The sequence below is a fragment of the Macaca nemestrina genome, chromosome 3 (assembly GCF_043159975.1).
Source record: "Macaca nemestrina isolate mMacNem1 chromosome 3, mMacNem.hap1, whole genome shotgun sequence".
Taxonomy (NCBI): Eukaryota; Metazoa; Chordata; class Mammalia; order Primates; family Cercopithecidae; genus Macaca; species Macaca nemestrina.
In genome coordinates, this window is record NC_092127.1 from 83,509,463 (window position 1) to 83,525,944 (window position 16,482).

The 16,482-nt window shown below is 39.2% G+C and overlaps 1 protein-coding gene and 1 pseudogene across 1 annotated transcript in view; both read left to right on the plus strand.

The window, feature by feature from the left end:
- LOC105486434 (protein PIMREG pseudogene) overlaps positions 1–16,482 on the plus strand; it is a 73,026-nt pseudogene that overhangs the window by 41,031 nt on the left and 15,513 nt on the right.
- LOC105486306 (inorganic pyrophosphatase 2) overlaps positions 14,570–16,482 on the plus strand; it is a 112,064-nt gene continuing 110,151 nt past the window's right edge. Inside the window, exon 1 of the mRNA XM_011749141.3 lies at positions 14,570–14,751. Coding sequence (XP_011747443.1) covers positions 14,595–14,751 — 157 coding nt within the window. The 5' untranslated portion in view covers positions 14,570–14,594. The remainder of the gene's footprint in view (positions 14,752–16,482) is intronic.

Consider the following 16,482-nt stretch of genomic DNA (forward strand, 5'->3'; position numbering starts at 1 on the left):
ACTACTGTTTTAAGGCCTCCAAATTACAGTTCCACCCATCTTTCTAACTTTATTTCCATTTTTCCCTTTAACTCATTCTTTCTCAGCTTCACAGTTCTTCTTAATTCCTTTCCTCATCTCCATGCCCAGTCCTCTTTGTCCTTCTTCGTATTAGAGTCTTCTAACTTCTTCTGTGCTGAATTTATTCTTTCTGTTCCACCCTGGGAATCTCAGCTTCTGTAATCTTTCCCATTGACTCTATGACTGCAGAAGAGCAGTCTGTTTCTATCACATCACCCCCAATATCCTTCTTGTGTCCTGTTTGGATTATTCTAATGGCCTCCTAAACAGACCCCTGGATTCCACACTTGCACCCTTTCAATTCATTGGCCACATTCCAACCAGGTAGGGATCCCTGGCTGAATCATGGCTCTACCTGCTTAAAACCCCTTACTGGATTACCATAACATATAGGATATCTTCCAACATGCTTAAATAAGCCCCATAAATCTCCATATTATTTGTCTACTACTTTCCTTCATTACTCACTAGGATCCATCCAACTGGACTGTTTTTCTTTTCATTTTCTTTCCTTCTTTCTTTTTTTTTTTTGTCCTCTCCCTCCTCTCTCTTGCTTTCATTCTAAATGTTTCTGAGGGGAGGGGTGGTCAAGGTGGTAGTGATTCTTAAAGAATGTGTTAAGCTGATAAAAAAAAAAAAAAAGAGATTGTTCACATGGGGCTATCGGAAAATAGTTATAATGGAAGACATCACTTTTGCTGGAAGACCTACAGACCATCTAAAGGTTTTTTTTTTTTTTTTTTCCAGTTGCAAGATTTAATAGAGTGAAAACAGAGCTCCCATACAAAGGGAGGGGACCCAAAGGGGGTAGCACTTGCCGGCTCGAATGCCTGGGTTTATATCCCTGATCATTGTTCCTCCCCCTGTACTCTCAGGCAATAATGATTGGCTATTTCTTTATATCCTGTTTTTGCCTAATTAGCATTTCAGTGAGCCCTCTTTACTACTTGATTGGTCTGGTGTGAGCTAAGTTGCAAGCCCCGTGTTTAAAGGTAGATGCACTCACCTTCCCAGCTAGGCTTAGGGATTCTTAGTCGGCCTAGAAATTCAGCTAGTCCTGTGTCTCAGTCTCCCTTCTCAACAGGAAAACCCAAGTGCTGTTGGGGAGGTTGGCTGACAACTGCTCTAACTGCTTCTGGCTGAATTGGGACATAGTAGGGGTCATGCAGGTGAGATTTCCTCCAGAGCGTTGCCTTTAATGTCATCAACATCAGAGCATGGGCTGGCAGGACGGTCTAGGGGTCCGTGGTAGATTTTAGTCATGGACTGCATCTGGGGCTCCATTTGAAGAACCATTTGTAGTTTTACAGTTTCGATTCTGGAAGAGACAAACTTAACAAGGAGGTTAAAGATACGGGATTGAAATGTACGGCCTGAAGTGCAGGGGATTATTTATTTGGCATACTTCACAGGCCCTGACTATCTTCTTGATAGTTTTGAAAAGGCCTGGTCCAGTAAATAATAATTTGGCCATCTGATGCGTGCTATCACTGCCTAAGTGAAAGGTTTGGTGAAGTGTTTTAAGTAATTTCCATTGGTTAGCTGCAGGCAAAAGTATTTTTCCTTCTTCAGTGGCTAGCCATCCTGAAGGGAGGAAGCTATGTACTCGTGAGGTTCCCCGTTTGATTTCTCCTGCTGAGTACTGGGGCTTGGTTTCCTGGAGGGGATTACCTCATATTAGGGGTCCTTCTATAAACATTTCTAATGGAGGGTCCTGCCTTGCAGCTCTTTTGGCTTCAATATCCGCTAGGCGGTTCCCTTCTATTTCCCTTTCTTTTCCCTTCTGATGATCCCGGCAGTATAAGACTGCCACCTCTTTAGGTTTCTGTACAGCCAATAATAATCTCCTAATGGTTTCCTGATGTTTGATAGTGTTCCCTCGGAAGTTAGGAATTCCCTTTCTCTCCATATTGCTGCGTGGACATAGAGGACTGGGTAAGCATACTTAGAGTCTGTATATATATTTACCCTTTTTTCTTCTCCCAATTTCAGTGCCCGAGTGAGGGCTATTAGTTCTGCCAGCTGAGCGCTAGTTCCTGGAGTGAGGAGATTACTTTCAAGTATTCCATTATCACTGACCACTGCATACCCCACCTTTCGAAGTCCTTTTTCTACAAAGGAACTTCCATCAGTATACAAGTTGAGGTCAGGATCAGTCAAGGGAACTTCTAGAAGGTCCCTTCACATGGTGTAGGTTTGAGCAATCACCTGTTGACAGTTACGTTCTATCTTTTCTTCATTGTCTGGAAGAGTAAGAGTTGCACAAGTGTGCAGTCGCAGCACTGGACCTTCAATTAATAGAGCCTGATATTTAAGCAAACGGTTGTCTGGCAGCCACAAGTCTCCTTTAGCAGTGAGTATGCCATTTACATCATGAGATGTCCACAAAGTAAGATCTCTTCCCTGGATTATTTTAACTGCCCCCATATGACTGGTGCTTGCACATCTGCATATTGAACATATAGTTTTATTTGATACATACAGTTTTATTACAAATTTTTTATGCCTTCTTTAATAGGCATTATGTTGATTTTTTGAAGATTTTGAGTGTAATAGGTTTTATTATCTATCAGTTTCATTTTGGAAGAATAAAAAAAGTTACAAAATATTTTCTATTAAAATGGAGTTTTATTTATCCATTCATTTGTTGATAGACACTTAGGTTGTTTCCTTCTTTTGGGTATTAGGAATAATGCTGCTATAACCATTGATATATACAAGTTTCTGTGTGGATATATGTTATATGTTTTCATTTCTCTGTGGTCTATACCTGGAAGAGGAATTGCTGGGTCATATGACAATTCTATGTTTAGCTTTTTCAGGAACCACCAAACCATTGTCCAGAGCAGCTGCAGCATTTATATCCCCACCAGCAATGCACGAGAGTTTCTGTTTCTCCATGCCTATTTTTTATTTGTTTTTAATTATTGTAGCCATCCTAGTGACCGTGCAGTGGTACCTCATTAGTTGTTGTTGCTGTTTTGTTTTGGTATCTTCTTTTGATTTGTATTTCCTTAATGACCAATGAAGTTAATATCTGTTTATGTGTTTGTTGACCATTTGTATATATTTTTGGAGAAATGTCTACTTAAATCCATTGTTCATTTAAAAATTTATATTGTCTTTTTTTTTTCTTTTTTTTTTACTTTAAGTTCTGGGATACACGTGCAGAATGTGCAGATTTGTTACATAGGTATGCACGTGCCATGGTGGTTTGGTGCACGCATCAACCCATCATCTATATTAGGTATTTCTGCTAATGCTATCGCTCCCCTAGTCCCCCCATCCCTGACAGGCCCCAGTGTGTGATGTTCCCCTCCCTGTGTCCATGTGTTCTCATTGTTCAACTCCCACTTATGAGTGAGAACATGTGGTGTTTAGTTTTCTGTTCCTGTGTTAGTTTGCTGAGCATGATGGTTTCCAGCTTCATCCATGTCCCTTCAAAGGACATGAACTCATCCTTTTTTATGGCTGCATAGTATTCCATGGTGTATATGTGCCACATTTTCTTTATCCCGTCTATCATTGATGGGCATTAGGGTTGGTTCCAAGTCTTTGCTATTGTGAACAGTGCTGCAATAAACATACGTGTGCATGTGTCTTTATAGTAGAATGATTTATAATCCTTTTTGTGTACACCCAGTAATAGGATTGCTGGGTCAAATGGTATTTCTCGTTCTACATCCTTGAGAAACCACCACACTGTCTTCCACAATGGTTGAACTAATTTACAATCCCACCAATAGTGCAAAAGCATTCCTATTTCTCCATATCCTCTCCAGCATCTGTTGTTTCCTGACTTTTTAATGATTGCCATTCTAACTGGCATGAGATGGCACCTCACTGTGGTTTTGACTTGCATTTCTCTAATGACCAGTGATGACGAGCTTTTTAAAATGTTTTTTGACTGCATAAATGTCTTCTTTTGAGAAGTGTCTGTTCTCATATGTTTGTTGGTCGCATAAGTGTCTTCTTTTGAGAAGTGTCTGTTCTCATATGTTTGTTGGTCGCATAAGTGTCTTCTTTTGAGAAGTGTCTGTTCATATCCTTCACCTGCTTTTTGATGGGGTTGTTTGTTTTTTTCCTGTAAATTTAAGTTCTTTGTAGATTCTGGATATTAACCATTTGTCAGATGACTAGGTTGCAAAAATTTTCTCCTGTTCTATAGGTTGCCTTTTTATTGCTGAGTACGATAAACAAATTGTAATGTACAATGATACACGATGAAATACTATTCAGCCATAAAAAGGAATGAAGATTTGATATATTCTAGAATGTGGATGGACACCAAAAGTATTATGCTAAGTGAAAGACACCAGACACAAAAAGCCACATATCATATGATTCCTCTCCTGTGACATATCCAAAATAAGCAAATCCATAGAGATAGAAAGCTGATTAACGGATGTCAGCGGGTGGCAGGGGGGAACAGGAAGTTATTACTTAGAGGATATGAGGTATTCTTCTGTGATGATGAAAATGTTTTGAAACCAGAAGGAAGTGACAGTTGTACAATATTGTGACTATGCTAAACGCCACTAAATAGTACACTCTAAAATACTTCATTGTATGTGATGTGAATTTCACCTCAATTTTTTAAAGAGGAGAAAGTTAGGTCTAATAAGGTTGAAAATAACTGCTTTATGGTTCTTAATGGCTTTTGTTTCATGCATCCCATGGGCAGCCTTATTAGGCCTATGAAACCCTTCTCAAAATACCATTTGTAAATCCATTAAATATATAAAGAAGAAACTCATGATATTGATTTTATATTTACAAAAATATTTTAGAAAATAATTTTGTGATCTAATAACATGCTTCTTCACTGAAGACCTAAATAACTAGATCTAGCAGCAGATATAACTACCATAATTTTGAAGTAGTGATGGGTGTAAATGATAGAGTCATCTGCAACATCCGGAAAGTGATATAACAATTATATGCCATTTCTGTTGGAGGCACGAATCATAGGCACTATAATATTAACACTGCTACAGGGTTTGTTGCCTGCATTCATAAATGCTACGTTTTAGTTAGAAGTTAATGAAAATAAAAATGTAATCCTTTAAATAAAATCCAGGTTCACTGACCCCCCTAAACTCTGCCTCAGAATTGCAAACACCTAGCAAACAGAAGCGGCATACAGTCTTTCTCCTTTGCCCTTTGGAATACCTTGGCAGAAGTGGTTAAGCAGAGCTAAATAGGAGAATAATGCAGGATGATGCAAACGAAACAAAACAAAAAGCAACTATGTTGGTGCATTGGATTCCCCTTTAAGACTGTCATGATTAAAGAGAAGATAAGAGATCTATCCTTTACTTCTTTCCGGTTTTAGTATATGTGATGCCCAAGTGAGCACTATCCTTTATTTCTTATCTAAATACGTTTTTCCTCCTTATTTTAAAATAAATTTTGATCCAAATTTCAATGAAACAAATGGTCCAAGAAACAGACTGACTTAGAGAATAGAAACTTAATTGGTTGAAAAATGAGAAATTAATTTTATTCCCCCTTGTCTAAAAAAAAAAGGAGTGGTTGGCATGTAGAATTTTCTTTTCTGATTGATTTTTTCTATGTGAAATTAAGCTCATGTCCTGAGGCCCATATATTCCTTGGAAATAGGAAAGAATACAATTAAGTTGATTTTAACTAAGTCCAAATGACATGAAGAATATATTTGGTCTTAAGCTTTTAGTCTTTCTAGATATTGATTAAATTAGACATAAAATTTATCTGTCATAGAAGAATCACATGTGATTTAACTATACATTGTTAAATGGCATGAAAAAAACCAGAATGTTTTACTTGATTAAGTAGTATTACTACTTCTAGGCTAAAATAATTATGAGAAATTTCAGCTCCAAATGATACCTTATAAGTCCCTTGTAATATTATAAATATAATAATCATGGTAATACTCTACTCCAATTCCAGGGTTGAGCTACTAAATTGGTAAAAATAGGTCCTGAACAAAATCTAGTGATACAACCCATTTTCTCTGCCCATTTTCTAGATTTCCCCTTTAAGCCTTCAGCAGTGGGAATTAATTTTGTTTTTAAATGGTTTAACTGTAGAACTTCTATTTTTTTCTCTTTTATACATATTCTAATTACATGGAATAATAGATCTCAAATTGGATTCAAAAGAACCTTGGGTTCCAAAAGCAATTCCTTAAAATAAATCTTATGTAATTCGTTGCAAGAAATTATGAAAAGGTTTTATTTATATTAGAACTCATGCCCACAACAAAAAAGAACTTCAGCCCCCCCAAAAATAATGTAGAATGGTTCATAATTTTGGTTGATGATGCATGTGATGAGAAGGGTTAGGAGCTCAGCAGCTGAGAAGTTTTTGTTTTCCTTTTCCTTTCTTTTTTTGAGACAGGGTCTCACTCTGTCACCCAGGCTGGCATGCAATGGTACCATCTCAGCTCACTGCAATCTCTGCCTGCTGGGGTCAAGTGATTCTCTCACCTCAGCCTCCTAGGTAGCTGGGACTACAGGCACACACCACCAAGACAGGTAATCCCAAAGTGCTAGGATTACAGGCGTGAGCCACTGTGCCTGGCTGAGAAGTCTTTTTTGTTTGAAAATTATGTTTTTAGGGCTGGGCGCGGTGGCTCACGCCTGTAATCTCAGCACTTTGGGAGGCCAAGGCGGGCGGATCACGAAGTCAGGAGATCGAGACCATCCTGGTTAACACGGTGAAACTCTGTTTCTACTAAAAATACAAAAAAAAAAAAAAAAAAAAAAAAAAAAAAAAAATAGCTGGGCGTTATGGCGGGCGCCTGTAGTCCCAGCTAATCCGAAGGCTGAGGCAGGAAAATGGCATGAAGCCGGGAGGCGGAGCTTGCAGTGAGCCGAGATCGTGCCACTGCGCTCCATCCAGCCTGGGCGACAGAGTGGGCGACAGAGCGAGACTCCATCTCAAAAACAAAAACAAAAACAAAAACAAAACAGCGAGACTCCGTCTCAAAAAAAAAAAAAAATTATGTTTTTAGAAAGAAGATTGTTTTCCCTCCCTCTTTTACTCAACCCTTCATTCATTTGACTAATCTTCACTAAGTATGTACCGTGTCAGGGGGAATGGTAGTGACTGATATAGAATGATTAAAAAAAAAATGGGAAACTTATCGCCCTTCTGGTGATTAGAATCTAGTAAAGGATTCAGACATTAAATAATCACATAACTCTATTGATATGATTAAAAACTGAAATAGTACTGCTACAAAAAATATAAGAAGGTATGATGGAGAATAATAGACATATAAAGACATATAAAGCAATCTTATGTTTACATCTCGATGTACAACCACTAGGAACTGACAGATATAAATGCAGATTGATAGTGTGTAGTATTAGTGACTCGAATAGCATGCACATATGAAAACAATGCAAAAAACAACTTGGTATTTATTTGCAAAATGACAGTTTTTAGGCTTAGATACATAATTTTAAAAAACAGGCTTCTTTCACCTACACAAATTTCTGATGTGACATCTGAGAGCAATGTGCACACACAACTCTTTCTTGTGTAGAGCTGTCTTTTGAGTGTTACAGGGTGTGCTGCATCCCTGGTCCCTACATACTAAATAGAAATAACGCTCCTCAATCATTGTGGCATCAGAAACACCCTGACAATTTCCAAAAATGCCTTTTTGGGGGCAGTACTGCCCCCTTGAGAACCTCTGACCCAATGACACTCCTTGAATCTTAAATTTCTCTGAAGATTTATGCTTATTTCTTAAAATTAAATGCAAATTCTGTATTTACCCATACAGTATATGGGTGATTGTTTAAATGTGCATGTAACCCTCATGTATCTGAACCACATGGAGGCCAGTCTCAGTATATTACATCTTCCTGAAAACACAAGACTAACTCCAAAAGCACTAATGAGTAATATTGAAGGCTCTGTAGACTTCAAAGGGAGTTAGGAAAGAGCTACATTTTGCCATATACAGTAAAACTTCCCTAGAATCCATTGTAAGCTTTTCTGTTCCTTTCTCAAAGTCTCACTTCCCAAATACCTATCATTCAGCTTCATCAGACAAGCTGGCTTCAAATCAAAATAAAATGCTGTGACAAGGTTTTTTGTTCCCTCCCTCCAGATGGACACAAACTCTTCAAAGAATTGTCTTGATATTTGTCCTCTTGTCACTTTTTGGTGAGCGAAATGGTAGAATAAGATATTTAGTCATCTGAGTCTTAGTTATTAAGGCTTCTGGGTTTAGGAACAGACCTACAAGAACATATCAGCTCTCCAATTTGCTTTCTCCAGCCTTGTTCCTGGCCTCATCCTAGGTCCTGGCTTGTTCTGACTTTTGAAAGAATTATAGAGTTGGCAGCTCACAGCATCCTCCTCTAAGCTGCTAATTAAGAATTGCTTTAAAACAAATGTATTTGTTCTCAGGGACTCTTCTAATAGTGGAAAGTCAGGAAAACAACTTGAAACAATGTCACTTCCAAAAATAAAACAAAATTCACTGTTTGCTATTAGGCATTTTTAAGTCTGAACCACCAAAATTGAGTTTCAGAGACCTATCCTTTGCTCTCTTTCAGGTGGTTAGAGGCATCAGGCCCATTATAAATCTCTTTTTCACTATACCAAATATGTATTTTCTTCATTTAAGGTACCTAGAACTATGTTCCAATATTTGACTTGAGCAGTCTTTTAAAGAGCTTTCACCAAAGACACCCTGCTAAATTATCACACAGGTATGGATCTGTCAGAAATACATGAGATCTAAGAAACATAAGAAAATGATTACTAGTGAACCACTGCCTCATTCAGAAACTCAGCCTATTTATATTAAGCGGCCTTGAAATTGGGAGCTAAAATTAGCTGCAATTTAATAGTTGCCTATGTTGAAAAGAGAATTTTGACATTTCAAATTAGGTGTTCAGAAACTTTTCATAAAAGGGCCTTTGAGATTTTAAGCTTTGTTCATTAAGTTAGTAGAGGTGGGAATGGTGAAAGAGACAGGTAAAAGTCTACAAAATGAAAATTAGAAAGGGCATTTGCTTAAAAATAAAATTATACAAAGTTTTCTCAATAATAATAAAGAACTATACGTTAGAATCTCTGAAAGAGTAAAACCATCCATAGAAGGCCCTCAGGGGAGCCTAGTTCCATTTAACATAAAATGATTAATGATTTTTCAGATGACTGCAGAAGAGGCAGTGTATACTGATGCTCGAGCAATGGCAATTCAGGTTAAGAACAGATGCCTGTTATAAATGGGACATGTAAAGGTCCTAATGCCACTCTGACAGTCAGATAGGAAGTTAAAATAGAACAATGATTTTCATTAGATGAAAAGAAAATATGTTTATGGAAAATACAGTTAATGCGAGAGAAAAGAAATAGAAAACTTTTCTATATCAAAGTATCAATACTACATATTGGTTCATAGTTTCTGAATGCAAGCCATTTCCTATAATAGTTTGTTTTTGTTATTGTTGTTTTTAAATAGGCTTTACTTTTTAGAGCAGTTTTAGGTTCACAAAAAAATTTCACAGAAGGTACAGAGATTTCCTTTATTCTCCCTACCCTACACATCTCCTCACCATCCCCTACTATCAACATCCTCCACCAGAGCACTACGTTTATTACAATCAAACCTACATTGACAACTCATTATTACTCAAATTCCTTAGTTTACATTAGGTTTCATTCTTGGTATTCTGCATTCTGTGGATTTGGACAAATGTATAATAATATATATCCACACATAGAGTATCATACAGAGCAGTTTCACTGCGCTAAAAATTCCCTGGGTTCCATCTATCCATCCCTCACTCTTCTCTAACCCCTGGAAACCACCGATGCTTCTACAGTCTCCACACTTAAACCTTTTCCGGAATATCATACAGCTGGAATCATACAGTATGTAGCCTTTTAGATTGGTTTTCTTCACTTAGTAATGTAAATTTAAGGTTTATTAATGTCTTTTCATGGCTTAATAGCTCACTTTTTAGTGCTGAATAATATTTCATTGTCTGAATGTACCATAGTTTATCCATTCACCTACTGAAGGACATCCTGTTTGCCCCAAATTTTTGCAGTCACTAATTAAAACTGTGTGTGTGTGTGTGTGTGTGTGTGTGTGTGTGTGTGTGATGGGGATTTGTGTACAAATTATTTAATCACCCAGGAAATAGTGCCTGATAGGTAGTTTATTGGCCTCACCCTCCCACCCACTCTCCACTCTCAAAGAGGCACTAATGTCTGTTATTCCCTTCTCTGTGTCCCATGTGTGCTCAATGTTTAGCTCTCACTTATGAGAACATGCAGTATTTTTTTTTGTTCCTGCATTAATTCATTTAGGATAATGGCTTCCATCTGTGTTGCTGCAAAGTACACGATTTCCTTCTTTTTTATGGCTGCATAGTATTCCATAGTGTAGCTGTGCTATACTTTCTTTGTACAGTCCACTGTTGATGACTTTTTGCCCATTTTTTAAATTGGGTAGTTTTCTTTTTCTTGAGTTTTAATAGTTCTTTGTATATTTTGATAACAGTCCCTTATCAGACACATATTTTGCAAACATTTTCTTTCAGTCTATGACATGTTTTCTCATCTTGAAGCATCATTGTTTTACTAAAAAAAATAAATTAACTACAGCAATAAACACACACACACACACATACACACACACACACCCCTATATACATTTTAAGGCCTAAAGTTAGTCAAGCTCTTGTAGTTTTGTTGTATTGTGAAAATAATTGTATCAGTAGATAATTGCCAGTATTTAAATGAGAAATGGCATAGAACTGTGACATGATTTATTAGGAAAAAAATGTGGTTGATGAATATCAGATGAACATGAACTTTAGGTAACATTCTGTAACATTCTAAAATATTTTTGAAATCTTGTAATTTGACAAATATTTTAAATGTTTGGTAACATGAAAATTATTTTTAAAGTCTCCCTTGTGGTTAAAGTCTTCCAAAGGCTAGTGAAATATCAATCTGTGTGTCTCTGAACTGATTAATTAGAAAATATTCAAAATTGTTTTAAAATTCTCATTACTTTTATTGCCTACTGCTCTATTTCTTTCCCCCCACAAGCTAGCTATTGCGAGCAAAGATGAGCAATTAGCAGATTTCTTAATTTGCTTATTTATCATGTAGGTAATAATAATAATTCATTTTAGGGACATTTACTGCTTTTATAAAAGTAAACACATAAATGAGTACTCCACAATTTCAAAATTATTTTATTTTCTATTAGGATAATCTAGTATTGCAAAAAACAATAACCATAACCATGGTAGATTTTGTGTTATGCTTACCAATGCTAAAAGCAGAAACAGAACTGGAATTCACTAATTATGTAATTTTTCTCTAGTTCCAACTATTACCTTTACTGCAGTTTCACAGTTGTGGTAGTCACTGTGATGTGACGTGGCTTAACGAATTTTTGCTGAACTGTTGGGAGTACAGGCAGCAAATAGCATTTATCTGTGAGCTTCTTCAGGGATGGCCATAGCTGCCTTGTCCAAATCATGTCCTTTCTGAGGTCAGCTTATATCCATCCAATCATTGAGGTTATAAAGGCCCATCAATTTGTGCTCTCCATTGGACAACTGTAACTAGCCTTTTAAACTCCAGAGTATTCTATGAGGTTGGCTGAGGCTATTGGGCTTGCACCACAGCTCGACTTCTCTCTCAGCTCTATCTTGCTTTCTTAGCTTCATCTTCACATACTGATTACAGGTGTGCAACCTAATAAACACTGCACATGAATATGAAATTCAATCTCAGAGTCTACTAGTCAGAGAATTCCAGTGGTGAAAATAGTTTCATCTCCAGCAGGAACTCTGCATTGTTTCAAACTCAACATGTCCCAAGCTACGTTTACCATCTTAGTGTCAAAATTTCTCTCTCATTTTTATTAACATATATCTGAAAATAACACCACATATCTCTTGGTTATTTATTATGTATAATTTTTTAAACTCTTCCATCCTCATTTTACAACTTCCAGTGAGATATCAAATTTGGTCATTTCTTCCAAATTCAACATTCCTTTCTATTTCTATTGCCAGAACTACTGTCTGGGTCCTTGCCGCTTGGTACCTGAGATACTGTCAATACCTGGACACCATAACTCATATTTTATATTTTGGTCTTTCCTACATATTAGTTATAGTTTTCCTGAGCCACCAGTTTCAATTCTGTGTTGATGAATCTCTGGTGGTTTGATATTTCATAAACTCTGGAAATGTTATTTCATGATTTTCTGTGTATTTGTCTTTACTCTCCAACTTGTAAACTCCTGGGACTAAGACTTGTACTTGCTACATGATGACAACAGGAGTTGTCAATAATGGAAATCCATTGTGTTAGACTCCAAACGTCTAAATTTGAATAAGTACATAATTAAATATTATGTAATAAACATTACCCTCAGAGTATTTTTTAAAAGTTGTAAAAGCTAACCTGATACTTATTATTTCCTATCATTTATATTATGCATTTTTAATTTTGATTCTCAAATATTTCAATAGAGAATGAAAGATGGAAATTTAAGTGATTAAAAATAAATGTAAACCTACTTAACAAAAGTCAGGGTTTCCTTTCCTGAATGCATGATAACTTGGTAACATTTTACAGTGTAATTTACAAAATAACAAGTTAGTGTCAAGATTTCATTTTAAGTAAACATTTATATTCAGAAATGTTTAGTATCTTTGTTGGTTTCTTCAAATCAGGATGCATATAACTTGTCATCAGTTACTAATTAAATATGTCGCCAGAGTTAAGAAAAGCTATTAGCAAGAGGGACCTTGGAACTTTACGCTGGATTATCTCAATAGAAAACTTTTTATTTATTTATTTATTTTTAAACAGGGCATGGCTCTGTTGCCAAAGCTGGAGTGCAGTGGCTGATTTTGGCTTCACTGCAACCTGCCTCTCTCAGACTCAAACCATCCTCCCATCTCAGCCTCCCAAGTAGCTGGAACAACAGGCGTGTGCCACCCGCCTGGCCAATTTTTGTATTTTTTGTGGAGATGGGTTTTACCATGTTGCCCAGGCTGCTGGTCTCAAACTCCTGGGCTCAAGTGATCTTCCCACCTTGGCCTCCCAAAGTGCTAGGATTACAAGCATGAGCCACCATGCCCAGCCTGGATACTTTTAAGTATCCATAGATCATTAGAAATTAGCCCACAACCCTGCCTCCATAGGAATTTGTCTTATTCAAATATCTAATCCTCAAAAGTTAATAGAAAAATTAAGCTTTTTTTTTCCCAACATAAAGAAACAATAAAATTATACAACCGTGTGATATATGCACAAAAGAGATTTTCTCTCCTTTTTATGGGAGCATTTGCCTTATAGTTGTGCCTATTCATGTTGACACATTACAAAGGTACCACTGTTGACAAAAACATTTTAGTATCTATAATCTTAGTAGAGAGTCTCTAAGTAGCTGGTCACAACATCTCCTAGGGATCCTTTCTGGAACCTGGGTAGACCAGTTTCTCAATTTTAATGATCACACGATAATTGGAGATGCTGAAAGAACCTGGTTGCCCAGTAGGAAAGTGGTCTAGATGATGATAGTCCCAAAGAAGATGGACTAGAAAAAAATAAAATGACACTTGGGGCAGAGTACTGGTGTTCTACAATAGGGGCAGAGTACTGGTGTTCTACAATATCCATTCTCCCAGCCGGGCGTGGTGGTTCACGCCTGTAATCCCAGCACTTTGGGAGGCCAAGGCAGGCGGATCACCGTAGGTCAAGAGCTAGAGACCAGCCTGACCAACGTGGAGAAACCCCGTCTCTACTAAAAATACAAAAATTAGCCAGGCGTGGTGACGCGTGCCTATAATCCCAGTTACTCGGGAGGGTGAGGCAGGAGAATCGCTTGAACCCAGGTGGCGGAGGTTGTAGTGAGCCGAGATTGCGCCATTGCATTCCAGCCCAGGCAACAGTGTGAGACTGTCTCAAAAACAAAAACAAAAACAACAACAAAAAAAGGAAAGGATAAATTATCTCTATGGGTTGGGAAATGGTCTCATGGAGAAGATGGCATTTGAGTAAGCTACTTAGGGTTTTTTTGCTCTATAAGTCGGTGTCAACGTCACGTTTTCACGTGGTGGCCTGATCATTTTGTCTTATAGTGATGTCTTTGTGTGCATGTGCGCTCATCTCCTATATTGGACGGGGTCTAGAGCAGTTCCTGGCACAGAGTAATCACTCAATATTACATCACTGTAATAAAAAATCATGATAGCAAATCTTGACGGGATAAATGAAGGCATGAATAAATGTATAAATTAACAAGTGACAGTGAGCGCTTCAGGGGTGGTGGGTCTTGTCTTACTCGTCTTTGAGCTGCGGCCTCGCTGAGGGCACAGTGCGCGCAACTGGCTGGTGGCCCAGATTCACTGGCAGGCACCAGGATCGCAGCCCAAGCGCCGGGGCGGGAGGGATGACTCCGGACGGTAGGGGGCACCGGCGCGCGGCCGGGTCGGGCCCCCGGGTAGCTCCGCGCGCACAGCCGGACCGTCATTGACGCCATGAGCGCGCTGCTGCGGCTGCTGCGCAAGGGTGCCCCCGCCGCTGCGTGCCTGCGGTTGGGGACCAGTGCTGGGACCGGGCCGCGCCGTGCTATGGCCCTGTACCACACCGAGGAGCGCGGCCAGCCCTGCTCGCAGAATTATCGCCTCTTCTTCAGTAAGTAGCTCGTGGAGGTTCGCTGAGCGGCGCACCGAAGAAACCTGGGTGGGGGATGGAATAGGGGACACTTGCGGCGCCCCGCGCGGTCTCCCCTGTCTCTCTTTTTGGGGCCCTCGGCGCTACCTGCGCGGTCCAGGCAACCTTCCTTCTCGCCGGAGCGCGCACCGAGTCACGAGAACTGACAGCGAGGAGACGGCGGATCAAGACCGCAAAGCGAGCGCAGAGGCTCAGGGCTGCCGGCCGGGGGTACACAGCGCCCTGTGCCCTGCCAGCCGCCCTCCCCGAGGGGTGGGCAGAGTGCTAGCGGCCACCCTGCGGCGGCCCGCAGCCATTAGCCGGCCAGGCCGCGGTTCTGGGTTCACACAATTTAGTGAGGAAGGGAAGGCAGAGCCCGCCCACACGCCGGCCTTTCTAGTGGCATAAGAAAGCGCCTACTGCCGGAGCTCCCTGACGTCGGAGAGGCGGGCGGAACTTTGCAGATGCCTAATCCAGCGTGTCTTCTTTTTTGGAGGGACTCTGATGAAGGTTCTTTCCCAGAAGCTTGACTCGGTACGCACAGGTTTACACCCTGAATATGATCCACCATCCAAAGCCTCGTTGGCCCCGGGGCAGCCCCTTTTCCTCCCCAAGTTGAACAGCCCAGAGGGCTAAGCGACTTGGGGGGGGGGTCCCTGAGTTGTCCAGCTCAGAGAAAGGACCCAGGTCTTCCGTGTACCCCATTGTTTCACTGTGTACGTTAAATGTAACTGAAAATAGTGATCTTGGTCGCTTGCCTTCACGCCCCACTGACTGCAGAGCCTTGGAGTGGTAGTATCAAAGTGGGCCTTGCATTATTGCTCCCCTTTTCGGAGCACTGGCCCTGGAGGCTTTCACTTCTAAGCAGGCCCTCCGAGTTCTTCAGGTCTTAACTCTGTGACCCCGAACGAGTTTAAGTTGCTAAGCCTTGTTTTTTCCATCTGTAAAATAGGGCTGCAAGAATTACATGACATTGTATATGTAAAGTGATTAGTCACAGGGTCTAAAATATAAATTACTATTAGTAACTATAATCATTAGAGATATTTGTAATTTATGAAGGATTTGCAGTTATCCTACATGAGTTTAGGGTCGAGGATTATTTTGTGGGAGAGAAGACAAGTTTGCCTAAAGTGTGATTATAATGCAACTAGTACTAGAATTTCTGTTTTCTTCAAAATTGGTTGCAGTTTTCACCCTGTGCCACATATTTTCTTCTGTCTTTGGTTAAGACTAATCAGGTGAACAGGAAGTCTCAAATTTCTGAATGGATTGTGTTCCAAAAGGTTACCATATAATGAATAATGGGAATAGTCATAGAAACAATGTTTAAAGTGGCAGTTCGCTTTTTAAGCAGATTAAAAAAAAAAAAAAAAAAAAAAAAAAAGCCTGTCTGCTGCAAGTCTTCTAGATTTGCAATAAGTACAGTAATTAATAGATACCCAAATAATCAATAAATATGAAATGTGCTAGACACTGTTAGGCATAGTACAGAGATTCACAATTTTACTATAATTAATTATGGAAAAAGTAAATACACTGGTTGAGCAAAAACAGGCTTGAGAAGCCTGGCGCGCACAGAGTAGTTGACCCAGTACCGGATTTGGAATGGGGAGTCCTAGGCCATAATCTTGGCTCTGCCATTAACTCGCTGTGTGCTGTTGGGTGGGTGGTTACTTCAATTCTTTTTCACAGAGCCAGTTTCTTCAGCCG